The sequence below is a fragment of the Brienomyrus brachyistius genome, unplaced genomic scaffold, assembly GCF_023856365.1.
Source record: "Brienomyrus brachyistius isolate T26 unplaced genomic scaffold, BBRACH_0.4 scaffold56, whole genome shotgun sequence".
Lineage (NCBI taxonomy): Eukaryota > Metazoa > Chordata > Actinopteri > Osteoglossiformes > Mormyridae > Brienomyrus > Brienomyrus brachyistius.
This window is the reverse complement of record NW_026042331.1, coordinates 1,807,378-1,834,811: the sequence shown is the minus strand read 5'-3', so window position 1 is coordinate 1,834,811 and position 27,434 is coordinate 1,807,378. Positions and strand designations below refer to the sequence as shown.

Genomic DNA, 27,434 nt, shown 5'->3' with positions numbered 1-27,434 from the left:
TTTATACTAGTGTAAAATAGACTTGCCGTAAGATTTCTTTGCGCCAGCCTGAGAGTCTGAAAACACCTCACACCAGATGCATGAGAGATGGAAACCTGGAATATTCAGTCGAATCAGATCAAATATGATGCTAAGTTAGTACTAAGTTAAAATATGTTCCGCACTTGTAACATGCACCCATGATTTGGAACAGTCAGCAGGGGGGGGGGGGGAGGGATTATCTGCTCCCTGCATTTAAAAGTGCATAACAGAATTACATGACAGTGAGCGCAGGGGCAGGTAGACATTATTTCAACAAGCAGAAAACTATCAGAGGAAGCAGTTCATAATGAACATCATACAGAATACAGGAAGTCCCCAGAATAGAAGATCCATCCTAAGTCAGTCTTAAAGTCAAATTTATTGGTGTGAGAAGAGTAATACTACAGAACATTATAGTACAGTAATATTAAAAATAACTGCATACAGTACTGTACCTCAAGCCCACGAAAGAATAAAGCAGGGTGATGTTTTCATGAGCATCATAAAGTAATCCATATGTTTGATATTAAAAATAGTTTTAAACTAAATTAGTATGATAGGATCTATGGCCATCTGCTTTTAAATGTAAAATATCTTAGCTACATCAAGTCAGTCGAATATTCTTAACCAGCAGACTGTCTGTACATATGCAGATGGCTCCCTGCTGCCACCTGTAGGGCATCCACGGGCATATTTTCTTAAAAACCAGCCAGCCAGTTTATAAAAGGAACTCAGTGGCAGACTGAACTGAAGATCACAGCAGTTCACTAAGCAATTACATGAACTTTCTTTAAGAATCTAAAAAAAGACATACTTTTGCAATGGTGTACAATGCAGATATTACCTAAATTGTTAATTTTGACCAACAATACACAAGGTTAAAGAAACAGCAGTAACAACCCCACGTATGAGTGTATAATATGGGCAAATAACGTCACAGGTTTTAAAGATTCTGCAGCAAATTGTGATTCAATTTAAAAGTACAATAAACAAAGTTTCATGATGGAAAAAAAACAAAGAAATAGCCATGGGTTTCTAAATACAATAACATTTTAATATTTAAAATTTGCACAAAAAAAACCCTAAAAAACTGTCCATTTCCTATGACATGTTTTTCCCCCAGTTACAACACTCCCAATGTTGTGTAAATTACTGTACATCATACTCTTCAAAGCAATATATGCACAAGTACCACACAACTAAATATACTGCAGAAATCAGGCATAAGAGAGACAACTTGTGGCAGTCAACGGCAGACATCAGGTGGGTCACATGACACTCAGTCATCAACAATGTCCAGAAGGCAGCTTAGCTTCAGCTCACATGCGAGCTCCTCCTCCCGGCTTGCAGAGATCAGCTGCTCCAGCTCCTGTAGACGCCTCGCCATAGAACTGGCAGCTCCCCTGGCCTGGTCACTGAGGACACTGCGCTCCTTCTGCTACAAAAATGGGCACAGAAACAGTCTCAACTGATGAGCACAGGGTACTTGGGGTCTTAAAATGTGAGCAACTGTGTAGCACAGGGTCAATACCAGGGCAAGTGCAGGTGGGGCAGCCATCTTTGGGGAGGGCACTACGATCTCCGGTACAGACAGTAACGAAGAAGGCAAGAAAAGTGGTGAGGAGGAAGAGGAAGGGCCCAGGGACTCGACGTCAAGCCAGGTACGCAGCTGGTCCTCGAACCTGCAGATCCAAGTCAAACAGGAAATGGCTCAATGTTTATGCCACAACTCACATGAGAGAGTACACGTGTGTAGCATGTCTGTTCTCTGTCAGACCTGCGGCTCTGTTCTTTCTCCTCCTCAATGCGAGCCAGGAGGTCCTGGGGGCTGGAGGCAGCATCCAAAACAGGGGCAACACCGGATCCGGACTCAGGGTCCTCAACCATGCTGTGAAACAGCTTCTGTTGAAGACGTGGCCTGGCCATTCGAGGATGAGGCCACATGCTCTGGTGACACCTGCAATGGCAGAGACTTTGGATAAGAAGCCAGTATTGTACACCACTCTTGGGGATATGAGCAAGACTGGAAGCTGATGGCTTTCCCTCTTCTTCCATTTAATAGTAAATAATATTCATTAAATCTGCAGGTCACTGTTAACAGTCTATCTGGAATGTGTTAGATTTACATGGCTGGCTGGCTCTTACCCTGCCTTCCCCTGCTGCTTGTCCCTGTGCGTCTGCTTTACGGCATCCACCCAGCAGGACGGCGGTATGAAGCCCTGCAGCCCATCGCTCAGGAAATACACCGGGATTTCTCCGTCGTCACTGATGACATCTGAAGATGGTGGGATAGGTTCACACCTGCATGGCATCCCCAGTAGGCCCCCCCAAACGTCAGACCCACCCCACCCCCCTCACCTTCACTCACGGGGCACCCAGGAGGGTTCCAGTCCAGGAGTTGGTGCTCTACACAGAGCATGACAATTTCGTCCCAGGGCACCTCCCAGAAAGTGGGCTCCTTGTCCGGCCCCCCACCTCGGCCCACACAGTCCTGACGCAGCCTCTCCAAAAGGTTCTCCAACTGGGACATAAGGAGTGGCTGGCTGTGGCGGGACCATGGGATTTGAGATACGTACTGGAAGATGGAGGCAACCAGCTGGCTCCAAGGAGCTGGGTGGGGGGAGCGGTGGCAGCAGCAGAAATTTAAGGAAACAGACTAAGAAGCAGCCACTTAGCAAGAAATCCGAATTCCGAATCTGAGGCATGGACATACCCCCCACGGCTGGCAGCGGCCAGTCGGGCAGCCGCAGGCTCAGGACTGCCCCCTGGAGCCACTCCAGGTGCTCAGCCGAGTTCCAGAGCAGATGTGGTAGGCAGTCACCACCCCCTGGCACCGAGAACTCTGCCACGGGCCAGGAGAGGCCAGCCAGACTCGGGGACGACACAAGGCCAGCCAAGAAAGCCAGGACAGTGTTGTAGAGGCCGATGACGGGTGCAGGGCCCTGGGAGGGCAGTCCCGCCATGTCACGGTCCCTCCGATCACGGTGAAGCCTACCAGCAAACTCGCGGCAGAGCCCGGCCTCCACAACCTGCACCAACGTCTGCGAGACGAGCCGGGCTGGTGCCGTGGAGCGGGCAGCGAGCCACCTGACGGCATGGCGGATCTGCGGGGATACGGGGGTGATAGTCAATGGGATGGTTCAATCTTACCGAGGCCAGCGACAACATGCACACTCACCTGCTCGGATCCTTGGGGTTCGTTCGTGGTCTCGGGGATATGGACGAACATGTACTCTGAAATCAAACCTTCCTCAATGAGTGTCTGAAGCATCAGGTCTTACAGGGAAAGGAAACCGACGGTCAGACAGGAGGAACAAACCAACTGTATTAGCTCTGCATACGTAAACATAGCCTCAAGAGAAATGCTATAAGTAAAAGTAAGCGAATCCCACGCGACACCTGTTGTCATAGACACGGTTAGTGTCACACCTTCCTCTAGCCGTTCATCGCTGGCCCTGTGCCCAGCCTGCCCTGGGACCACCACCACCAGAGGAAGGGCCTGTGGCCAGGCATTAGCCTGCTGGATCTGCCGGAGCTGCAGCAGGGCGGATAACAGGAAGATGTCCCCGTCTTCCTCATCAGCCCCGGGACTGACTGCCGAGGGCAGCAGCATCAGCAGGGCGCCCATGCCCATCAGCCCCTTCCGCTTCTCCAATGCCAACTGGCCTTCCTCGCTGAGGGGCCCGCGGGCCACCTGACCCACAGTGAGAAACATGGCCTCACTTCCTGCACTTGCACCCTTCGCAAACATCTGTGTTACCACAGGACCTGCTAATATCACATAGTGCCAGACTATGCTAGGCTATGTTAAGCTATGCTAGACTAACATTAATGACAGAACATGCAACACAGGGGCATGAAGCCTGTCGATATTCATCGGCAAGTTCCCCCCTATCTGCCACACCTTCACACACACGTGCACTGTGTGCATGCGCTCCCCCACGCTCCGCAGGCCGCTGCTGATGCTCAAGGTTTGCATGTGTCCGTTGGGGACCATCTCCCTGTGTTCTTGCTTCTCCGAGTTACCGAATTTGGACTCCAGCCATTCTGTCAAAATCCTGCATCAGAGATGGGAGGGGGGCACAAATGTAAGCTCCAGGACCTCTAAACCCAACTAACACCCAATCCCTCCCCGAACGACACCCAGTTCCCCCACTTACTGGTTAGCAACACTGGCATCTCTTTCATGATCACTTGGCAACAAGAGGGCTGCCTTCCAGAAGATTGTGTCAGATGGGTTCGAGACGCTTGCTGCCACCAGACTGAGCAGGTCCAGTGGCCCCCACACAGATTCGCTGAAGTGGATGGAGATGTAGATGAGCACATGGAGAGTGATGGATGGCTAACAGCTACTCTACAGTAGCACCATACCTCAGGAGCTGCTGGTAGAACAAGTGGACCTTCATCTGATGCTCGGTTTCCCTTCGCATCTTCGCCAACCTGCAGAAGGCAGCAGAGTGTCAGCATCGGTACACTTAACACTACAGCAAATCAATGGCCAGCAAAATAAACGGACAGGACGGAAGTCATTTTGGGAAGTACTGTCTAATTCAGCAGAGGTGCCCCGATCCAATATTCAAGATACCTAATCAGACGGATCGGACATCGGCCACATGTGACCGATCCATGTTCAATAATTATTTAGTTATTGCCAGTCTATTTCTTCTTATACTGAGTGGTACAATCAAATCGCACAACAGCTTTCCCCCCTTTTTTATTTTTTGTGGCATTCAAGCTGAACGTTAACGCTTCCTCGGTTTTTTGACACTCAGTGTGTGTGAGTGCAGTGACTTCCCCTGCTATGACGTCATGTGCATGTCCTTTGTAGTGGAAGGATCAGGTGATGGTAGCAAATGCAACTTGCATGCTTGCGAAGCAAACTAACATGTCTAAAACCTGGAAGAATTTTATGCTTGAAACAACCAGTAGCACAGCGATTTGCGATCTTTGTAAAAACAAAGTAACATTCAGTGGAAAATCCCACTAATAGTGCACTCAATTAAGGCAATGCAAGTAATATGAAAAAAAGCGATGGATTTGGAAGCCAGCTTGGGCTGTTTTGCGCACTCGCTATAGCTTGATACACGAGGTGCTGCTATCACAGTGAAAAGTGACGCATGCCACTTGGGTGTACTTGTGAAGATATTCAAACAACTGCAAAATGTCTCAAAAATGCTCAATACAAGATGCACAAAAGAGGTGGAACAGTATCTTATGTATGTTTCTTGTGGGCTAATTAAAACTTCTTTTCCATTTGTATTTACTAGCTTGGAAAAAAAAAAAGAGCTTTGGTCCTGGATCATACTCATAATCAGCCAATACCTTATGTTCAGGTATCAAGATTATATTGGCACTGAAAAAGTGGGATCGGTGCACCTCTATTATGAATATTATGTCAGCATTATTATGCTGTGAGAGAGATGTACCTGGTGCAGGAAACAGAGAGGTCCCCAGCGTGCCCCAGGTTGACCACGCCCCGGGCCAGCCTGTCCAGGCAGGGTGAGGGGGGGGCACTGGGGGCCAAGGCCTGCAGCCTGAAGCGGGGGTCCACACAGCCAGGGGCAGCAGGAAAATCACGCATCTGTCGCTTCAGCTGCCTGCGCACGGCCACCACATCACGCCACCTGCAACACATGCACAGGGTGAAGCCCGGTTGTCGGCGAGCATGTGGGCAAAATATCTGGTCCCCTTACCACTGCCCCTTACCTTTTGATGAACCTGCGTATACTCAGAAGCTCTGCTTCCAGGACATCTTGGGCCAGCAGGGTGAGCTCACCACACAGCGTCTCCTCCAGCAGTACCTCACACACGTCTTGTGAGCTGCGAGCCACACATTCTGCCTGCTCTTCTTGGGCACGCCTGGCACGAAGGGGCATGCGTTCAGCCTATATACAGTTATCTGAACACTCTCTATGACCTCTGATCCCCCTTGGCTCACCAGTACCTGATCTCTGTTAAGGCAGTCTCCACGATGCAGTCGCGCAGCACCTCCTGTGTGATCTCGGCACACAGTGTCTTGCTGAGCCGGGCCAGGAGCTCCTCGTGTTCCTGCTTTCTCCTGACAGAGACAGGCCCATCAGATGGCACATCCCCTCAAAATGCACCCACCCCTCCTCCCCAGCCCAGACAGGTGAGGCCTACCTGGCTTCCTCCATCCTGCGCTTCTCCTCAGCGATATGCTCCCTCTCTGCCTGGATCTCGGCAGCAGAAACCTCCCGCAGCATCTGCTCCACCACCTCACTCAGCACTGCCTCCACCTGGCCGTTGCACATGCTGCAACAACCCATCCACATCACCAAACTGGTGTTGGTTGAGTGTGACAACCCTCTAGAGGCCACTGCTCCCTATCTGGCTCACGCTCCTACCTGAGTGCAGCAGAGATGTACTCGGCTCCGGTGGCAGCCACGTCAGCCACCTCGGCCTGCACTACCTCCTCCAGCATGGCCTCTACCTCCGTGGCGATGTCCTGCAAGGGGGGGGGGGGTTATTTGTCATTACTATGGCAATACCAACACACTGCTACTGGGTTGACACGCAGCAATGAGCAATCTATCACCTGCTCTGTGTAAACGGGCTCCGGTGGGGGAGGCGTAGGTGGGGCGACTGGTGGTGCCTCCGACGGAGATGCCCCAAGTGCTCCACTCTCCTCTCTACCAGGGAGGCCAGCTGACTCCGCTGGGTCGCTCGGCATCTTGGATCGGTGCTGGAGGGCCCGCGCATCCAGCTCAATGGGGGGCCTCTGAGGGGAGGCTGCTACAGCGTGGGCAGGAAAAATGACAAAATTACAATCAGAGGCCAGAAGGTGGACGAAGCGTAACAGTTAGCGGAAGGTGGAGTGCAGACGCACCAGCCCTGGGCACACTGCCTGCCTCCGCTGGCTGCCCATCCCCACGGTACTTGTTGCGGCTGTCAAAGCTGTTGACGGGTGTGTGTTGGGGTGGGTTGGGCAGTGGCGCGCCGTTGACCACTTGGCCCACCAGCACCTCCCGCTTCCTTGCGATGGCCACAGAGCGCTTTGGACGTGGCTGGATCTCAGGCTCCTGGTACGCTGTCCGGCTTAGCTCCACCATGCTAGGGGGAGGGCAGAGCTTCAATAAAATATACCACCCATCATAGATTAGCACCCCCATCAGAGATAAGCCACCCTGCCCCCAACACAAAAGGGACAACGAAGCACAGCCCAGCCTTACCCTGCATCGACCGCGAGCCCATACTGCAGCGCGAGGTCCGAAGCCTCGCCGGCATTCTGGAACATGAGCATCCGGACCAGGTCTTCGACCGGGAATGTGGTGGAACCACGGGAGCTGTAGGCCACATTCAGGGCCCGCAGAGCCTCACGGCGCACCTGTAGGGGGCACCAGAGCGGTCCAGGTAAGTGAGGTATTGGGGCTGATGAGGATGTAGGGAGCGGAGCAACGGCTCCCCCACCTGGTCGAAGTAGCGGTGCAAGATGCAACCAGCCAGATACGAGGCCACCTTGACCAGCTTGAAGAACCTCACGAAGTTGTTGCTGTTGACAGCGGCAAAGGCCTGGACGGCAAACTTCACCTCCGGAGAGTTTCGGAGCTCCGCCCGAAATTGCTGCACCTCCCTGCAGGTAGGGAGGGAATGAAATGTCAGCTGGAGAGGTGCCACGGTGACACGGGACACCGACTGCCGGCCAGCCACCCACCGGAGGATGTCTCCATCATTGAGCTTCAGGAGCACGCTGTACTGCCGAAACTCTGCCTCATGAGGGCAGTAGATGTTCTTGCTGGCCAGGTCCTGGTACATCTCCTTGAGGCTCTGCAAGCATTTGGTCAGGTTTTCATTGTTGATCTTAGCATCAAAGGACATCATGGGCTCCTGGCACAGGTGGTGTGCGCAGTGGATGTGGAAGCGGGCGCACTTTTCAATAAGGGACACCGTAAGCGGGTCGCACAGGTGCTGCTGAGTGATATCCTGCAGATGGCCCAGAAAAAGGATCAGGACGAGGCCCGCAGGGCACAGGAATAATGAGACACGGACTAATGTTGCTCACCTTCCGGATACCTCGTGTGCGGTTCCACACAAAGTCATACCAGTCACGGTAGTTGTCCTCACCCTGGTCCATGACCTGGGTAACCAGGTAGTTCATGGTCATGTTCAGCACAGTAAGGGGCCGCAGTTCATGGGGGAGGGGCTCCTCCTGGTCAGCAGAGGACCTGCTGTACTCCTTAATGGCAGCAGTGTGGTCCACCTGCGTGGAGTGCAGAGGGTGATTTGCAGCCTGTGGTCTGTCAATTCATGGCGGGGAGGGGGAAGCATTAGGAAAGAGGGGCAGGGGTGGTGATACCTTCTCCGTGTTGGGGATGACCTCAAAAGAGCTCAGTTGGTTCCGGGTCTCCCTCATGTAACGCTCCTTCTCCGGACACATGTCAGGACACGTACCCACAAACACCTTGGACAGATCCAGGTCGGTCCTCTTGGGCCGAGCTGTGCCAGAGGAGACCGTGTCAGCTGGCGATTCACTTTGGGGTGGGAGGGGGGGGTGGCTCAGCAACGTGACCCTAGGGGGACCTACCCTGTCACAGGATCTTGTCCCGCTGCTCTAGCAGACGATACTTCTCCTCTGCGGTTTCAGCTACCTGGCCAATCAGGTGGAAGAGGGGAGAGGGGAGGCTGCTGGCTAGATGTTCGGATTCGAGGCCGTCTGGGCTGGGCTCCATCTGCGGCTCACTCTCAAACTGCAGGGCCTTTGTCGCCAGGGGTTTCTTGGCTGGTGACCTGAGAGGGACAGACCAAAGGCTGAAGAGCTTCTAAAAGCTGGCAAAACCTGGGCTCCTTTGAACACCTGGCCAGTAGGGGGCATAGCAGCCAAAGAACTCAGTTTGACTTTAATGTCACGAATCCGAGCCTGAGGTAAAGAGTTTCATTACCAGATGACCTAACATAACTCAAGCTGCTTGGAAAAAAAACAAACAAAATGTATACATAATAAAAAACCAGAGTGATCCAGATTTTTTTTTTTTTTTTAAAGAACTTGCATTGGGTTTCAAAAAGGTGATTTTCTTCCCTAACTTAATTTAATAAAGACCCGGCCATCTTATTGTAAAATTGAGTTATTTACTCTTACGGTAAGAGAATGATTTAAAGACAAGATTACCCTCTGGATAGGGATGAGCTGGAGGACCAGCCGGAGGTGGATTTGGAGAGGGCTTTGCAGACAGGGGCTGACTCAAAGCCTCCTGCCTGGCTCTGAGGATCAGGGTCATCTGGAGGCCTTTGGCCCTTCTCTCCTGGACCTAAGAGACACACAGAACCAGTTCATCGAAACAGCTGACATGGGAATGAAAGGCTGCAACGAGTCACAAAGACCCCGCCCTGGCCTTGGCTCGATGCACAGATAGAGAGCACCGTAATAGTCACTCACTCTGCTTCTTCCTCTGCCAGAAGATGGTGAGCTCATGCCTGCGCAGCAGTTTGCCCTTCTTCTTGGCTTTGGCAGCAGAAGCCTGAAAGATACCAAAAGTCAGTGAGGAAAGCCCGGGAGATCATGGACGAGACCACAGCCTAATGAGTACAGCGACCAAGCCCCCCCCCCAAAGGTGTGCAAAGCCATTGCTCACATGGTCGTGGAAGTGCACTATGGCCAGGTTCTTCTGGGGCCTGCAGAAGATCCGCTGCACACGTCCGAACTGGCGGAAATGTTCCCCCAGGATGTCCTTGCTGTTAAGACTGGCTGGAATGTTCTTGCATTGGAGCACCATGGCTTCGGAGGGTGACATCCCCCCCAGGCTGTCTGTGCTGTCCAGGCGGCGGGCACGTCTCACTGTTGATGCTGCCTCAGTTTCGGGATCTGTGGCAAGTGTCACAGAGTTCAGTTTTTCAGACTATACTTGGCTTCGAACCCAATGTGCTTCTTCCTGGGAGTACTCACCCAACTCCTCCGCCCTCTCAAGGACCTCCCGGGTTGGGGCCTGTGACCTTGGCGGCGTTGAGGGTGAGTGGCTGGTGGTCGGTGCCATCGAACCCTGGTGCTCCGCCTCCCCCCAGTCTGGCTGTGGCTCCTCACTCCTCTTCGGCTCTCGCCGGGTCTGTAGGGCCGGTGTCTTCAGGATGCTGGTCAAGGCACTGCGAAAGATGCTGCTGACAGGCCCCCGGCCCCGGACCAGGGGCCTCTTGGGAGGGTGCCTGGGGGCGGAGTCAGCACCAACTTGGGGCTCCTCTGATAAATGCTCCACCATCTCCTCCTTCCGCTTGGTACCCTTAGCCGCTGCCTCCCCTGCATTCTCCCCCTCATCGCCCCCCCCCCCCCACGGACCTCACCAGACACAACCCCAGCGTCAGTCTTGGGTTTTAGCGGACCAAAGCTGACAGCACCAAACAGTGGCCGGGGCTCATGGAGGCTAGAGGCAGAGTACCTGGAGACAGAGGCGGCCTGGGAGGTCCCCCCACCCAGGCCACTGCCAGCACCAACGGAGGGTGCTGCTGGTTTCGAGAAGCTGAACTCCTGGGTGGTGCTGGGATGTGCATCTTTGGTGGGGAGGATGCTGCTGGACACTGCGATGGGCTGTGAGAAGCTAAAACCTAATGCTCCAGAAAGGAACTCAGAGGCAGCAGGAGCAGGCCCACTGCTGTCCATACTGGTAGCGGTGGTGCTGGATGGGCTGGAACCAAAAGACTCGGACACAGCCTGGGACACAGCCGGTTCAGGACTGGCGCTATAAATAGGTTTGAACACAGCTGCGTCTGACGGCTTGAAGCTGAACTCTGAGGTGCTAAATCCGCGGCCCTGAACGCTTCCAGGGGAGAATACCGAAGAAGACCCTGTGGACAACTGTCCGAATCTCAGTGGTTGACTAGACCCCGAGGAGGGGGGAACAGAGGAGGCGGAGATAGCGTTAGAGCCGCCGAAGCCGGGTGTGTGCTGAGCAAATCCGCCGGTCTGTCCGAAGGCAGAGGTCTGGGGAAAAGCCGAGTTCTGGTTAAAGACAGAGCTCTGACCGACCCCGGCCGGCTGCCCGAAGGAGGGCGGCGGGCCGAACCTGGTGTCGCTCTGTACAAACGACGGGGTCTGACTCCCAGAACCGGGCATGCCGAAGGTCGGGGCCTGTCCAGACGCCGTCCCGCCAGGCTGCCCGAAAAGGGATCCGGTCTGGCCGAAGGCAGACGATGTACTGAAGAGCGAGGTCTGGCCGGTGCCCTGGCCGAGGGCAGGCGGCTGCACGAAAGGGGCGTTCTGCTGGCCGAAGGAAAAGAGCCCCGAGGTCGGGGCGCGCGGAGACTGAAACGCTCCGCCTTGTGTTCTGCCGAAAAGCCCAGACGGATTCATTGTGTAAAAAGCCCAAAAATACGGCCTTCAAAAGTCGAAACAGAGTTCTTACAGCGCGGTAGATTTCGGCGTCCTTCGGCCTGGGAGATTATATCCGTGCCTGTGTCACATCTGCGGAAATATACAAACTGGCAGCTCCCCTGGCCTGGTCACTGCGGACACTGCGCTCCTTCTGCTACAAAAATGGGCACAGAAACAGTCTCAACTGATGAGCACAGGGTACTTGGGGTCTTAAAATGTGAGCAACTGTGTAGGCACAGGGTCAATACCAGGGCAAGTGCAGGTGGGGCAGCCATCTTTGGGGAGGGCACTACGATCTCCGGTACAGACAGTAACGAAGAAGGCAAGAAAAGTGGTGAGGAGGAAGAGGAAGGGCCCAGGGACTCGACGTCAAGCCAGGTACGCAGCTGGTCCTCGAACCTGCAGATCCAAGTCAAACAGGAAATGGCTCAATGTTTATGCCACAACTCACATGAGAGAGTACACGTGTGTAGCATGTCTGTTCTCTGTCAGACCTGCGGCTCTGTTCTTTCTCCTCCTCAATGTGAGCCAGGAGGTCCTGGGGGCTGGAGGCAGCATCCAAAACAGGGGCAACACCGGATCCGGACTCAGGGTCCTCAACCATGCTGTGAAACAGCTTCTGTTGAAGACGTGGCCTGGCCATTCGAGGATGAGGCCACATGCTCTGGTGACACCTGCAATGGCAGAGACTTTGGATAAGAAGCCAGTATTGTACACCACTCTTGGGGATATGAGCAAGACTGGAAGCTGATGGCTTTCCCTCTTCTTCCATTTAATAGTAAATAATATTCATTAAATCTGCAGGTCACTGTTAACAGTCTATCTGGAATGTGTTAGATTTACATGGCTGGCTGGCTCTTACCCTGCCTTCCCCTGCTGCTTGTCCCTGTGCGTCTGCTTTACGGCATCCACCCAGCAGGACGGCGGTATGAAGCCCTGCAGCCCATCGCTCAGGAAATACACCGAGATTTCTCCGTCGTCACTGATGACATCTGAAGATGGTGGGATAGGTTCACACCTGCATGGCATCCCCAGTAGGCCCCCCCAAACGTCAGACCCACCCCACCCCCCTCACCTTCACTCACGGGGCACCCAGGAGGGTTCCAGTCCCGGAGTTGGTGCTCTACACAGAGCATGACAATTTCGTCCCAGGGCACCTCCCAGAAAGTGGGCTCCTTGTCCGGCCCCCCACCTCGGCCCACACAGTCCTGACGCAGCCTCTCCAAAAGGTTCTCCAACTGGGACATAAGGAGTGGCTGGCTGTGGCGGGACCATGGGATTTGAGATACGTACTGGAAGATGGAGGCAACCAGCTGGCTCCAAGGAGCTGGGTGGGGGGAGCGGTGGCAGCAGCAGAAATTTAAGGAAACAGACTAAGAAGCAGCCACTTAGCAAGAAGTCCGAATTCCGAATCTGAGGCATGGACATACCCCCCACGGCTGGCAGCGGCCAGTCGGGCAGCCGCAGGCTCAGGACTGCCCCCTGGAGCCACTCCAGGTGCTCAGCCGAGTTCCAGAGCAGATGTGGTAGGCAGTCACCACCCCCTGGCACCGAGAACTCTGCCACGGGCCAGGAGAGGCCAGCCAGACTCGGGGACGACACAAGGCCAGCCAAGAAAGCCAGGACAGTGTTGTAGAGGCCGATGACGGGTGCAGGGCCCTGGGAGGGCAGTCCCGCCATGTCACGGTCCCTCCGATCACGGTGAAGCCTACCAGCAAACTCGCGGCAGAGCCCGGCCTCCACAACCTGCACCAACGTCTGCGAGACGAGCCGGGCTGGTGCCGTGGAGCGGGCAGCGAGCCACCTGACGGCATGGCGGATCTGCGGGGATACGGGGGTGAAAGTCAATGGGATGGTTCAATCTTACCGAGGCCAGCGACAACATGCACACTCACCTGCTCGGATCCTTGGGGTTCGTTCGTGGTCTCGGGGATATGGACGAACATGTACTCTGAAATCAAACCTTCCTCAATGAGTGTCTGAAGCATCAGGTCTTACAGGGAAAGGAAACCGATGGTCAGACAGGAGGAACAAACCAACTGTATTAGCTCTGCATACGTAAACATAGCCTCAAGAGAAATGCTATAAGTAAAGTAAGCGAATCCCACGCGACACCTGTTGTCATAGACACGGTTAGTGTCACACCTTCCTCTAGCCGTTCATCGCTGGCCCTGTGCCCAGCCTGCCCTGGGACCACCACCACCAGAGGAAGGGCCTGTGGCCAGGCATTAGCCTGCTGGATCTGCCGGAGCTGCAGCAGGGCGGATAACAGGAAGATGTCCCCGTCTTCCTCATCAGCCCCGGGACTGACTGCCGAGGGCAGCAGCATCAGCAGGGCGCCCATGCCCATCAGCCCCTTCCGCTTCTCCAATGCCAACTGGCCTTCCTCGCTGAGGGGCCCGCGGGCCACCTGACCCACAGTGAGAAACATGGCCTCACTTCCTGCACTTGCACCCTTCGCAAACATCTGTGTTACCACAGGACCTGCTAATATCACATAGTGCCAGACTATGCTAGGCTATGTTAAGCTATGCTAGACTAACATTAATGACAGAACATGCAACACAGGGGCATGAAGCCTGTCGATATTCATCGGCAAGTTCCCCCCTATCTGCCACACCTTCACACACACGTGCACTGTGTGCATGCGCTCCCCCACGCTCCGCAGGCCGCTGCTGATGCTCAAGGTTTGCATGTGTCCGTTGGGGACCATCTCCCTGTGTTCTTGCTTCTCCGAGTTACCGAATTTGGACTCCAGCCATTCTGTCAAAATCCTGCATCAGAGATGGGAGGGGGGCACAAATGTAAGCTCCAGGACCTCTAAACCCAACTAACACCCAATCCCTCCCCGAACGACACCCAGTTCCCCCACTTACTGGTTAGCAACACTGGCATCTCTTTCATGATCACTTGGCAACAAGAGGGCTGCCTTCCAGAAGATTGTGTCAGATGGGTTCGAGACGCTTGCTGCCACCAGACTGAGCAGGTCCAGTGGCCCCCACACAGATTCGCTGAAGTGGATGGAGATGTAGATGAGCACATGGAGAGTGATGGATGGCTAACAGCTACTCTACAGTAGCACCATACCTCAGGAGCTGCTGGTAGAACAAGTGGACCTTCATCTGATGCTCGGTTTCCCTTCGCATCTTCGCCAACCTGCAGAAGGCAGCAGCACTGGTTGTCGCGTTGAATACAGCCGTCTATGGGAGCGAATGCGTCAACAGAGCCGCCATCTTGGGACGGGGTAGAGCTCCTTTTAAATGAATGAACGTCTATCAGGGACAAGCTGGCATTCAGAAATAAAGAACCATAAATGGGCAAATTTGAGAAGCGATTTTTATTGTCTTGGTTCATTATAAATGTCAGACATGTATTTACGACCGAGCCACGAGTAAATCGACAGAGAAGCGGGTTTTCTTAACACAGCCTACTTTTATGTTCAAAATGTAATGCACATATAGGTATTTTTTCATTCTTCCATTCGAAATAAACATACACTACTCTCCTACTACATGCAGAACAATGCAAATACAAAACACAACAAAAAAAGGCCAGCAATGTTAGCTGAAAGACCCTGGTAATCTCCATGATAAGCCCCATTGCGTTACCACTCATGCATTTATGCAGGCCGGCCCGTGGCATTGGCAATATAGGCAAATGCTAAGGGCGCCATTCATCCAGGGGGTGCCACAAACGGAGGAAGAAAAAAGTGTAACATTCCACTATTCTTAAAGCTAGTTGGTATTAATGCGTCTTAATATGAAAAGAACAAGCCCACATGAATTTACCTGCTTAGCAAAGCCTATTAAGTAATAATAATAATAATGATGATGATGATGATGATGATACGTAACTTTCCTATGAGCCGCCCCCCCTTGTAATGTGATCACAAAGATTAAATATATCCTGAAAACCTACATCTGCTTTAACAACCCTGTTCAACAGAGACTGGATGTTGGAGGCTTGTCTGATGCACTGCTCAGCTGAGCCAATCGCCTTTAATTAATTTAATTAATTAAATTAAACTTAAGTTGCTTCAAAATATTGTTTTAGTTTTGTAATTGATGCAATTTAAGTTTTAACAATAGCAGTCAGTGGTCAGAGACTTTTGCACAGTGTCAGTAAAGTAGAACAAGTTTATCCACAATTTCTACAGATTCAAATGAAATAATAAATTGATCATAACTTACAACTTGGAAGCCATTCTTGAGAAGTTGTGCAACAAAAGATGAAATCTTCAACAGAATCTGGAGCTCTTGTCTCGCTGGAAGCAGAGGTAGAGTGACTTTACATGTGCAGGTCTCCTCTCCTTTGGCACCTTACAGGGTCCTCGTCACCCAGTTTAATTTGCGGTTTAGAAGCATTTTTTTTAAACATGTTGGGATTCAGTTGCAGTGCGCTGACTTTGTGTGTTTCGGGGCATATCTCAGGACGGCAGGATACCAAAATGGCGAAAAAAAAAAAAAGTTTACGTCATCAAAATGGCGCCCGTGATTCTCTTTGGGTCCTAATGACCCAGTATTCAAATTTAATGGGATTAGGAGCGGAGCCTGCATTCAACTACCATGAAAAAAAAAACAACTAAATACTAATCAGATATGAAACCAAAGCGCTATGGCAATGCAGAAGGGATGGGGCTAAAGGTATGAAAGAATGATAGCTAGTAATAAACAGCTAAACTTGTAATAAAAAGCAGGCTCCGAAAAGACAGCCCACTGTGAATACGCTCAGAGTCCTAAGGACCTAGGATTCAACTTACCTAGTATTTCGCCGAGCTGGGCCTCTCCAAACGCTAGCACCGTGCAAAACCCTTGCAGCACCGTGGAAGACTCTCTCACTCCAGCGGGGGCGGGTCCGTAAAGAGATCGGCTGCCGCTTTCGCCGAGCTGGGCCTTTCCAAACGCTCTCACCGTGCAAAAGCAATGTAGCACCGGAAAAGACGCATTCACTCCCGCGGGGGGGTCCTCTGGGCTCGACTGCTGCTTTCCCTGAGCTTCCCCAAACGCTGTGCCAAAAGCCTTGCAGCTTCTGAGCAGAAGCGTCCACTCCTGAACTGGGGGGAACAACGGGGGAGGGGGTTTCGGCGCTCATGCTCATTTAGCTCTTTACATAGAAGGTAAACATTGTGCTCTGAAATATCCAGAATGTTGCAAAATAGCAGCGAAATGTTTTTGTTTTGAAATGGGCTGGGGTGTTTGTATCCATTTAGTTTCGTTCTTTGCATTCCCCGTACACGTGATAGCTTTATGGCAGTAATTACTCTGGGCGCCTGCCTGTCTGGGTGGTCGGCTTCTTTTATCTTTTGTCAGTGACCAAATGGTGAGCTAGCAAGAGGTACTAAAAATAGCTTTACAGCAGGGAAGGACCAGGCACAGTTACTGAGCAGAAAACGGTCAAACGGTGGCAAAAAGCAACCAAATATATAATGGCATGCCCTTTTTATTTTCTTTTAATAAATTGTTTTTTAGAAGTCAGCATATTTTATACAACAAATTATGCATTTTGCATGACAAATTGCAGTTCAGAGTGTTTTCGAGGCTTTGGAATAAACAATTACCCAAATGTCGGGAAAGCCCATTGAAATGAATGGGAAGCGAGAGGCATAAAGCACTTTGAGGGGCTTGCGCAGTTACTTGGAGCGTTATAAAAGCAAACCATTTGAATATGTTTGCTCTAAAGAGATCCAAATTCATAAAAAAAGTACAAGTCATTACATTTAACTTTTTTTTACATTGATTTAACAATAAATATTGTAATTGCCGCTAAGTGTCGCACTTACTTTGACCGGCTTTCCACGGTCTATGTCGACATCTAGTGGTAAAAAAAAAGCATTACATTACACATAAGGGATGACTTTTTGCAGTAAAGACGACATTTTTTGTATTCGCAAATTTAAAAAAAATATATTAATAAAACTATTAAAATTGGGTCACGAGGACGCGCAGCAGAATCATAGGATGGTGAAATTTGAGGAGCCAAAGTGCATACCATTCTGACCGCGTCCCCCACCTCCGCCCCCCGTAGCCCCGCCCTTCAGTGTCACTGTGAGGGACACCTTGAAATTCAAATGTGAAAGAAAGTAACTTTTAAAAATGATAAGAACTGAATTTATATTTCTAAATAAAGTGATAAATCGATAGTGCAGTTGTAAAACTTCTGCACGACTTCGCCACCACATCACATTTCCATCCATCCATCCATTTTCCAAACCGCTTATCCTATTGGGTCGCGGGGGGTCCGGATGCTAAGTTATGTTGCTGCTCATATACATTTGATTTATGTCTGTCTTTGCCATTTAAAGACCATGTTGTGACTCGGGCAACTTTAATATAAACTACTGGAGCTGAAATATTCTCAGTTTTACAATCCCTTGATTAATATGGAAGATCGTAATTTAATATAAACAGAATGGTAATAATGAAAGTTTGCTTTCTTGTCACAGTAATCTACCGCAACGCACCGCATACCATCGGAAGGCTACTGCGATTCTGAGCAACATTGGCAATATGATCCATTTTTTTCGCCGCTATTACCCTGAAATTTCTGACTGAAATCGCTACCCCGCTCTAACGCACACTAGGACTCACCCACTCTTCGCAGCGAGCCAGCCTTAACTGGAAACTGCCCCATGGCCGAGTGGTCTCATTCGCCCGACTCAACGTAAACAGCCTTCCGAAGTAAGGTGTATTCTGTTCTCTGAAGTAAGGCGTGGGTTCGAATCCAACTTCCGACAAAAGTTCTTCAATCACTACAGCAGCAACTGGTTAGCTCTAATTGCTTTCTTTTATTTTTGCGTTTCAGGCAAAACTACATAACACTTAAAGACACTTCCGGCATGTAAATGGAGAACGAAATTATAGTTATACCGAATCTCCTACACACAATACCAAGGTTACCAACTTTGCTCAGCTGACCGGAGTCAGACGTTCAATTCGCCATAACCCGGAACTTCATCAGAAGTAGTTAGAAAATGGATGGATGGATGGATGGATGGACGGACGGACAGATCAATAAAAGTACAGGACATCCATTTTACAAAGAACCGTCAACACTAAATGTGTGCACTGGTCATGCTCCTGGAAATTAAACTTCTTTTCTGAAAAGCAGCATGTTCATAAATTAGCTGCTGTTATACCTTGGGGAAACAAATGCAGATGAAACTGTAAAACAAACTGCAGTGGCAAAACAGTTCTGGCTGCCCGCCAGCCCTTCTGCCTGTGCTGCCCTGCCTGCCTACCCTCCTGCCCATGACATCCTGTCGGCGACATGCCACAAAGCAACCCTTCTTTGCCACAGGAAATGTCTGGTGCAATTTCTTTTTTAATTGTACATGTCAATTGCATAATACCTTAAACTAATTCTTTATTATTTCTATCATCATCATCATCATCATCCTGATAAGTATTTCATTAGTATTCCACGGTATTTTGATTTTTCAGGAATCATTGTGTGTACTGTATACTTTTAAATTAGTTTGCACTATATGTAGTGTCTCTGCACCTGTGCCTTACGTACTTGCTGCAGCTTGCACAACAACTTCTCTCAGGCATCAGTATAGTTTATCTAATGCAATATTTGTTGTTTGTTTATTAAGTGGTTTTAGGTATTTTGTGTGTTCCACTTAATTTAGTGTAATTAGTCCTAGTTGACTCAGGTTTAGTTTGATATTTCCTTCTGTTTGTTCCTCTGCATCATGCTACTGTCATAACATGTCAATGTCTTACCTAACTTTTGTGCATTATGTTTTGGAGAGAAAAAAATCATGACTTTTTTTTTTAGATTCATCCACTGATTCTATCACCTCTGACACATCCCCCCTCAATATTTGTTTGTTTGTTTGTTTATGTATTTGCTTGGGGGGTGGAATTAACAAACAGAAATAACTGAATGAATCAGGGTAGTGAAAAACATTTATAAACTTATAATTTTGGTATTGGTATGATCCTGTTCTGGTTAGTTAGCCGAGGGAGTAAATCATCAGGAGTTTCATCTCTCAAACTCCTACTACACTCACTCAGCATCACAGTATGGACTCCCCAATGCAACTGATCTGCACGTACTCTGGGAGGAAACCTGGTTCGAGAACAGCACCATGCAGGACAGACGAGCTCTACAGAGGGTTGTGCGATCAGCTGAGCGCACCATCTGCACCGAGCTCCCTGACCTGCACTCAATCTACAGCAGGCGGTGCTGGACCAAGGCCAAGAAGATCGTGAAGGACCTCAGCCATCCCAATAATGGACTGTTCATTTCATTAGAATCTGTAGAAATTGTGGATAAACTTGTTCTACTTTACTGACACTGTGCAAAAGTCTCTGACCACTGACTGCTATTGTTAAAACTTAAATTGCATCCATTACAAAACTAAAACAATATTTTGAAGCAACTTAAGTTTAATTTAATTAATTAAATTTTATTTTAATATAAATGTAAGTAATTAGTCAACATGTTTCAATAGCTATGATTATGTACATTACAAACCTAAAATAATATTTTGAAGCAGCTTAAGTTTAATTTAATTAATAAAATTTTATTTTAATATAAATGTAAGTAATTAGTTAACATGTTTCAATAGCTGTGATTATGTACTTTACTCAATCTAGGAGCCATCAGGATATGCAAATGTTATTTATCCAAACCACTGTGAAACGAACAGTGTTGATGATGACTGGACTGTTTCTTTATTCAACTAAAAGTAATGAATCAAATCTAATCTTTATTTATGACTTTTTTTAATTTTATTTTATCCCCAGTGCTTCGAGCAGGCATTTCCTGCTCTGCCCCGTGTGCAAGAAGACACAGCCAAGCCTCTCAGTGCATCTGGCTAGGGTGTGCATGAAGAGGTCTTCGAAAGAGGCCATCCAGGAAGTGATGGAGAAGGAAAAGCAGAATTCCCTTGAACTTCTGCAGTGGGGCAGGGTCTTCAGCTACAGGCTGAACTTCAGCTACATTATGCCTGTCAAAGTGTGTCAGCTTAGCCATTTCAGAACCTCTGCTAAAATCATCCTAGTATTTGTAACGACCATCCAGTGCAGCCATGTATTTTTTGACTTGGCCACTAGCACACCTCATACAGTACAGCTAGTCAATCTGTCACTGACTTTTTAAACCAGTATAATTAATTATTTAATTGAGCTGTTGGTGAAATTTAACAAAATCATGGAACGGCTGAGGTGCCGCTGGGGAGAAGTTTGGGAACTGAAGCGGTGTTCATCTAGCCATCCAACTAGATATCAGTAACGCTTTAGAAAACAGAAGAAGTTATTACTAGTTTTTATTGTGTTACTCTTAATTTGCACATGTTCTAATGTTAAATTGTGTCATTTATTCTAAGTCAAAGTACACTTGCTACCCAGATAAACAGCTTTAAACATTTCTTTGGACTGCCTAAGACTTTCACACAGTACTGTATGTCTTAGAACATAAGAAATTTACAAATTAGAGGAGGCCTTTCGGCCCATCAAACTCATTTGGGAAGAACTTAACTAATAGCTCAGAGTTGTTAAAATCTTATCTAGCTCTGATTTAATCATCTCTCCCAATATAATATTGGGATAATTTATTCTCTTCAGAGGCCTCCATAGAATAGTGCATCCATCCCCTCACTTATGTTCAGACAGTCAGAATAACAACAGCATCATCAATTTCACAGCTAGATTTAAAAATTGCTTTAACATAGAGTGATTACAGAAAAAAAAGTAAACAAATATTAACAAGATTATTAAAACGTAATAGACATATTCGTCATTCAGACATATTGCGCTTTTTTAAGAGCAGAAGGGATACATTAAATCACGATTATATTTTGTCCATAATATATATATATATATATATATATATATATATATATATTTACATATATATATATATGGTGGTGCAGTGGTTAACACTGTTGCCTCACACCTCTGGGACCCAGGTTCGAGTCTCTGCCTGGATTACATGTGTGTGGAGTTTGCATGTTCTGCCCGTGTCCTCGTGGGGTTTCCTCCGGGTACTCCGGTGTACCCCCACAATCAAAAACATGCTGAGGCTAATTGGAGTTACTAAATTGCCCATAGGTGTGCATGTGAGAGTGAATGGTATGTGAGTGTGACCTGCGATGGGCTGGCCCCCCATCCTAGGTTGTTCCCTGCCTCGTGCCCATTGGGAACTGGGATAGGCTCAGGAACCCCCGCGACCCAGTAGGATAAGCAGTTTGGAAAATGGATGGATGGATGGATGGATATATATATATATTTATAATTTTACATCATTATAAATGAGAACTATAAGTGATTGCTAATTACTGTTAACTAATGTCCTGTAATCAGTGGAGGCACACGGACACTTTGGCCAGTTATCCTATTTCTTCAGCGCCAGCCCAACACCCAGCACCACAGACAGTGACCTGTGTTACTGTGACATCTGGTTCCTTCATTGGCTCTATTTATTTTTCTAGAAATAACTAATTGGCTCTTCCAGACTATATGAAGAGAATATTTTATTTTTATTTAGACTAAGAAACTACAGAAAATCAGCTCTGCATGTGATCTCCCCTTTACTGCTCAAGGAGGGCACACGCACATCAACAAATATCAATGCAACAATTACAGATGAACAATTTCTCACAGCTTCAGAAGAAGTCAGAGTTCTGTGTAATTCAGAAATTGTCTAAGACCTCTGCTAGAACATTTTCTGCACTTCAAAATAAATGACACCTGGGTCCATTAAAAGAAGGTGATGCTGCCTGAACCACCAGCCAAGGCTGGGAGGAAAGGGAGGAACACTAGTAAAATGAAGGAAGAAAAGCAGCCCACCCTATCTCATGGTCACGGATACAAAAGTCAGGGAGTGTTATGAAGAAGACACCACACTTAAGACCATGGTTTTATGCAGTGAATTACACCAGAGAGAACTTTTGCATTTTAACTGTGTTACGTAACATTCCTCAGCCTTAATTTTTTTCCACAGAATGCAGGACATAATTTACGGTGCCAAACAAAACAGCGGAACTGCATTGTAGCCAATTATTTGTTTCAGTAGTTTTAAGATAAATAGAACATAAAATGGTTGTTTTACTTAGGTAAAAATCCAGTTGAAACAGACTTTATTTTAAAAAAGTTACATTGGCTTTAAGTGATGGCACATGTCGCTTGTGTTAATACTGCTTTGATTTTGAGGATGAAGTCTGAAGTGTAGGTGACATGCAGAAGCATGCAATTTGACGTTTGGGGATTGTAGTTTTTAATGGGACAATTTGAATAAGGAATACTGGTGATATGCTTTTTAAGGGGACAGCACACGAAAATTATAATACAGAGTATTAAAAGAACCGCTCTTTAAAGGAACTGAATTATCTTAGTGTATTTTACATCACAAGCACTCTCGGTCCGTTGGGGAGTCCGTCCCACTGTACTTGGAGAATGCTGCCATGCATTAATCATAAATTTCATTCAGTTGTGCGACAGAAGTTCCCTTCTAATGTTTTCTTCAACATAACAAAGTCCCACGGTAACAAAAGCGCTGAGGCCAGGATCGTTAATTGCAATGTGGGGAATGCAGACCAGCTGGGGTGGGGGATCGTGCTCAGTCAAGGTAAAAGGCAAACGGGTAAATTGTGAATACGCTCTTAATCTAACTACAGCTTCTTGAATTGTGGGAGGCGTGTGTAACATAACGTTGTTCCACATACCAATATCACTACGTATCGGTATCGCAAAACAAAGTTTTAAATGTTAAGATTCTGTCATTCTGAAAATCAGAGTATTTAAGACATTATGTTACATAGCGATTTGTGGAGATAAATGCCCTCGGACAGTAGCGTTCATTTCATATTAAGTCTCTTTAAGTCATTGTTTTATGTTATGCAGGATGAATGTGCGAATTTTAATTAATCATCCTTTAAGGGTTATATGCTTACGGTGTTGTATACTATTCTCGGTGAACAAGTTAACTTGTAAAAGTCTGTTCCTCTAATTATAGAATAATATATAGAATAATTATACAAGAGCTATAATTATTATGATGTTATTATTTAATTGTGTGGGCCGTGTTGCTTGATTACATTTGACTCTTCGGCACGTGGGACGCTGCCGGTTTGAAAGACGCAGCTTCACTTGTTTTCTGCACCAAGATGACGAGGTACGTTGCTTTTCTGCTCCCATTTTATCGGATAATTTTTCTTATTTAGTATCTGTCAAATTTGCATGTATATTAAAATATGTTTGGTGAGTAAAGTCAGTATATTGCTTTTAAATAAAGTGATTTTGTTCCGGGGTACAATGTTAATTATATTTAAATTTTATGCGCAAAGTGTAGTTGATATTTCGCTTTTCCGCGTGCGCTTTACTGCGCTTAAGTAAATAATTGCGCTTGCTTGTGAGTAAATTAGTTCATTGCTTTTACATAAGGTGAATATTGTTGCGGGCTACTGTGTTGGTTATATTTAAATTTTATGTGCAAGTCGGCTAGTTTCCTGTGCCGCAAAGTCTAGATGATATTTCACTTTTGCACGTGCGCTTTCCTGCGCTTTCATGTTGCATTCGGAAGAGGATGCGGGTGGTTGCGCTCGGTGCTGCCTACAGCAATGATATTCCAGCAGACCAGGAGAGGGCAGATGTATTGCAACAAACACAGATAAAAGTAGTGAAGCAAGACCTGAAAAGTTTGTTTGGTGACTAAAATCAGTATATTGCCATTTAGTAAAATTTAAAATTGTTCCAGGCTTCTTTCTTGATTATATGTAAATTGTATGTGAAAGTTAACTAGTTTCCTATGCTATAATGCAGTTGTTCATTGCGAAGGTGTCAGTGCAGAACTGAATTCCATGTGCCAGGAGTGACTGACAGCTCTATTGTATTGCTTGTGTGTTTTTCCTCATTCAGAAACAAACGAATTGCAAAAGCTGTCAGCTGGAGCAACGATCGATACTGGGCAACTTGGGACAAGTGGATGGAAGTGATTGACTGGGAAGATGAGGAAGAGCTGTGCTCCCCAGCAGAATCACCCTCTGACCAGGCTGACCGTTCCATCGTGTCACACACCCGAAAGCCAATTGCCAAGGCAGTTAGCTGGACGGATGATGTGTATTGGGCAGCCTGGGACAAGTGGGATGAGATCATCTGCTGGGGTGAAGAAGGAGAGTGCTCCCCAGCAACTCCACCCATCAACCAGCCTGGGAGGGATAAGGGGTTAGACATGCATGGGTTAGAGGTTTTTCTGTTAAATGAAAGGACAGTCTCCATAAAGCCTGCAGATGACCACCAAGACAGGCTGAAAATAGGAGCCGTAGTGGTCGACCTCTGCCAGTTTGAGCTAGATGGTGTAAATGATAAATTTGAAATTGTCGAAATACAAATTGGAGAGGTCAAATTGGAGGAGACTGCAGAGAGGGGTTTTAATTCAGAATTTGAATTGGAAATTATGGATGTGGAGATAGAGGTTGTAGACAGTGAATTCCAGCTGAATGCTCTTAATTGGGAAATTGCTGGAACTAAAGTGGACAAATTATTAGTGGAACACCTGAACATAAATAATCTAGAAGCAGGCAGTGTGAAGGTGTCCACATCAAATGGGAATGTGGTATATGTCAATGGTATGTGAGTGTGTTTGGTAATGATGGGTGTGAATGGTGTGTGTAAGTGGTGTGTGTGTGTGTGTGTGTAAGTGGTGTGTGTGTGTGTGTGTATGAGAATGGTGATTGAATGGTGTGTGTGAGGTAATGGCGTGTGAGTGAATGGTGTGTGTGAGTGACAGGTGTGTGAATGGTGTGTGAGTGGTAATGGCGTGTGTGAGTGAATGGTGTGTGTGAGTATATGGTGTATGTGAATGGTCTATGTGTGTGTGAATGGGGAGTGAATGGTGTGTGAGTGACTGGTGTGTGTCTGGTGTTTATGAATGGTGTGTGTGAGTGAATGCTGTGTGAATGGTGTTTATGAATGGTGTGTGTGTGAGTGAATGCTGTGTGAGTGACTGGTGTGTGAATGGTGTTTATGAATGGTGTGTGAATGAATGGTGAGTTTTTGTGTGTGTGTTTGTGTGTGTGTGTGTGTGTGTGTGTGTGTGTGAATGATCTGTGTGTGTGAGCCTGCCCTGTGATGGGTTGGTGTCCCATCCTGGGTTGTTCCCTGCCTCGTGCCTGTAGCCTCTGGGATCCATCTGACCGCCTGTTCCAAAAGGCAAATTGATCCCCACATCCCTGAACAGGAGAAGCGGTTTTAGAAAATGGATAAATGTTCCCAGAGGTGTGAGGCAACAGTGCTAACCACTGTACCATGCATATGTATAGGATATGTAGAAGAATACCTGTTGCAGTTATCTGATGTGTGTGTTTTTCACTCTCCCTGCCGGCCCCTGGAGGTTTGGGCTTCCCCTTTGAGTCTGGTGCCTCCCAAGGTTTCTTCCTTCTAGGGAGTTTTTCCTTGCCACTGTCGCCTATGGCTTACTCACTGGGGGCTTTGGGTGGGGGTGCTCTAAAGCGCTTTGAGACAATGTAATGTTGTGATATCGTGCTATACTTTGTTGTGTAATTTTCTATTTACTCATGCAAATAAATAATTGTTTGATAACAAAAAGCACTTGTTTCATTCTTTTTACTGCGAGCATATCAGTCACTTCCCTTGTGCTCCTGCATTCAAAAATGAAAGTTTGTCCTGCCCTGCACTTAATTGCCATGGATTCTACGGGAATGCAGACCTCTACTTTGGTGGAATCCTGCTGTTGTTGTAGATGGTCTGCTCAAACGCTTTCACATTGTGTACAAGCAGATTTGTTTCTGTATCTCTGTAGAGAAGCATTCTTTTCTTCTACCTGGCAAATCCACAAATATAATGGCAATCCACCAAGGTGCAAGTGCACCTAGCTCTTAAAGAAAATGTTAGAAAAAATTAGTTTATAGCATGTTTAAACCATAAACACAGCAGCGACTGAGTACATCCCTTGTGGACCAGGCGCCTGGCTTTGACTATTTTTCTGCCATTAAACTAGCAAAGGTGGCTTGGCCATGACGTAAAATAACTTGTGCCTTTAAATTGTTAAAAAAAAGTCCTGTGTGTTGTAAAGTGAGGTATGAAACAGATACCAGGTCGTTTCAGTAACGGTCAGCGTACGTTTTCTTCATGTGATTTTGTGGTTTCAAATGTTTCATTGGAATCAATAGTATTTGCCAATTCCAGTTGCCAGGTAACTTCAATAATTTGAATAGAATACATGATAACATTTTAAACTAGATTACAGTTAATTGTTATTTTTCTGTTTAAAAAAGACAATTGCTGTAATTTACATACGACAAAACCTGTAAAAGACATTTTGGAATTCTTTTCTAAATGAAATGAAGGTACTTTGTTACTCCCCTTGGGGAAATTCTATTTTCACCTACCCCATTTTGCCCTACTTGACACATGGGCACAGACGAAGGTGACAGCAAGCCTGGCAGCAAAGGGCAGCCACCTGTAGGGACACCCATGGAGCTGGGGGTTTTACAGTGATTAACAGCAATTTTGCAATACTTTTCTGGCAGTTTTTTTTGCTAGGAATTTACAGTCAATTCTACACTGAAACAGACGTCATTCCTAAGCGCAGCATGGACTGCTTCTGGACACAGTATCAAATGCGACTTCCAGAGTCACTTGAGTAAGCTGGAGATGCTACATCCCCGGGTAAGATTACCTGCAGTAGGCAGCCTACCAAAAGAGGGCCTTTCCTGTTCCCTTGGTGAATTAGAAAACCAGTGGAGAGAGCTCTCCTGTTGCAGTTTCACAGAGATGAACAACATGGAGAACTTTGGATTGAGGTTTTGCAGTATGAGGGTGCTGAAGGAAAAAGGAGTTTTAAAGACATTGGTCTGCCTGTACTGCAGATTTTGTCTCTGCCCATTTCAGATGTTCATGTAAAGCGTGAATTTACTAATGTGACATTCCTTAAATATAACCACCGAAACAGAACGGTTGTAAATTTGCTGTCCAGATTGGTAGATGTACAACTTGGACTGCAAAGAGATGGACTGACACAGAGGCGGAGCTATGGATAGGCCTGGGTGGGATTGACAGCTGGGCCCACCCATTCAGATTAATGAAATTACATTTTTTATATATAAATTACCGGCTTCTAACTGTTCCTATAC

General features: G+C 47.6%; 4 protein-coding genes across 5 annotated transcripts in view; 2 read left to right on the top strand and 2 right to left on the bottom strand.

The window, feature by feature from the left end:
- LOC125724482 (uncharacterized) overlaps nucleotides 1–25,819 on the top strand; it is a 90,523-nt gene extending 64,704 nt beyond the window's left edge. Inside the window, exon 3 of the transcript XR_007387193.1 lies at nucleotides 25,032–25,819. The gene's annotated coding sequence lies outside the window, so the exon portion shown is untranslated. The remainder of the gene's footprint in view (nucleotides 1–25,031) is intronic.
- On the bottom strand, nucleotides 1,054–10,158 carry LOC125724498 (germinal-center associated nuclear protein-like). Its single transcript, XM_049001219.1, has 28 exons — nucleotides 9,920–10,158; nucleotides 9,609–9,838; nucleotides 9,413–9,494; nucleotides 9,146–9,284; nucleotides 8,616–8,766; nucleotides 8,336–8,461; nucleotides 8,042–8,239; nucleotides 7,694–7,962; nucleotides 7,450–7,612; nucleotides 7,212–7,366; nucleotides 6,869–7,092; nucleotides 6,578–6,774; nucleotides 6,387–6,487; nucleotides 6,163–6,294; nucleotides 5,966–6,079; nucleotides 5,728–5,880; nucleotides 5,448–5,645; nucleotides 4,393–4,461; nucleotides 4,182–4,316; nucleotides 3,926–4,079; nucleotides 3,451–3,715; nucleotides 3,200–3,297; nucleotides 2,735–3,125; nucleotides 2,380–2,631; nucleotides 2,167–2,296; nucleotides 1,799–1,978; nucleotides 1,553–1,703; nucleotides 1,054–1,459 (listed from the first exon to the last, which is right to left on the bottom strand). Exons 1-28 carry the CDS (start codon nucleotides 10,005–10,007, stop codon nucleotides 1,301–1,303), a joined length of 4,704 nt encoding a protein of 1,567 aa, XP_048857176.1. The 5' UTR covers nucleotides 10,008–10,158; the 3' UTR covers nucleotides 1,054–1,300.
- Nucleotides 11,359–14,512, bottom strand: LOC125724459 (germinal-center associated nuclear protein-like). The gene is made up of 11 exons (XM_049001163.1): nucleotides 14,423–14,512; nucleotides 14,212–14,346; nucleotides 13,956–14,109; nucleotides 13,451–13,745; nucleotides 13,231–13,328; nucleotides 12,766–13,156; nucleotides 12,411–12,662; nucleotides 12,198–12,327; nucleotides 11,830–12,009; nucleotides 11,584–11,734; nucleotides 11,359–11,489 (listed from the first exon to the last, which is right to left on the bottom strand). Exons 1-11 carry the CDS (start codon nucleotides 14,479–14,481, stop codon nucleotides 11,403–11,405), a joined length of 1,932 nt encoding a protein of 643 aa, XP_048857120.1. The 5' UTR covers nucleotides 14,482–14,512; the 3' UTR covers nucleotides 11,359–11,402.
- Nucleotides 22,621–25,083, top strand: LOC125724483 (uncharacterized). Of its 2 annotated transcripts, XM_049001210.1 has the most exons (3): nucleotides 22,621–23,455; nucleotides 24,199–24,948; nucleotides 24,981–25,083. In XM_049001210.1, the coding sequence occupies exons 1-2, from the start codon at nucleotides 23,448–23,450 to the stop codon at nucleotides 24,914–24,916; spliced, it is 726 nt and encodes a 241-aa protein (XP_048857167.1). In that variant the 5' UTR covers nucleotides 22,621–23,447; the 3' UTR covers nucleotides 24,917–24,948; nucleotides 24,981–25,083. The 2 variants fall into 2 exon arrangements, with proteins under 2 accessions (XP_048857167.1, XP_048857166.1); XM_049001209.1 differs by having other exon boundaries at nucleotides 24,199–25,043.
- Nucleotides 25,820–27,434: the final 1,615 nt, after the last annotated feature.

Bases quoted from the DNA above. Each gene is read 5' to 3' on its own strand.
- LOC125724498 (XM_049001219.1), bottom strand. From the start codon at position 10,007: ATGGCACCGACCACCAGCCACTCACCCTCAACGCCGCCAAGGTCACAG. The intron at 9,285-9,412 runs GTGAGTGACTAT...TGTGTCTCTTAG, and splicing joins CTGGCAGAGGAAGAAGCAGA to GTCCAGGAGAGAAGGGCCAA. The intron at 2,297-2,379 runs GTGAGGGGGGTG...CACCATCTTCAG, and splicing joins TGGGTGCCCCGTGAGTGAAG to ATGTCATCAGTGACGACGGA.
- LOC125724459 (XM_049001163.1), bottom strand. From the start codon at position 14,481: ATGCGAAGGGAAACCGAGCATCAGATGAAGGTCCACTTGTTCTACCAG. The intron at 14,347-14,422 runs GTATGGTGCTAC...CATCCACTTCAG, and splicing joins TTCTACCAGCAGCTCCTGAG to CGAATCTGTGTGGGGGCCAC. The intron at 11,735-11,829 runs GTCTGACAGAGA...TTGGATCTGCAG, and splicing joins GAGAAAGAACAGAGCCGCAG to GTTCGAGGACCAGCTGCGTA.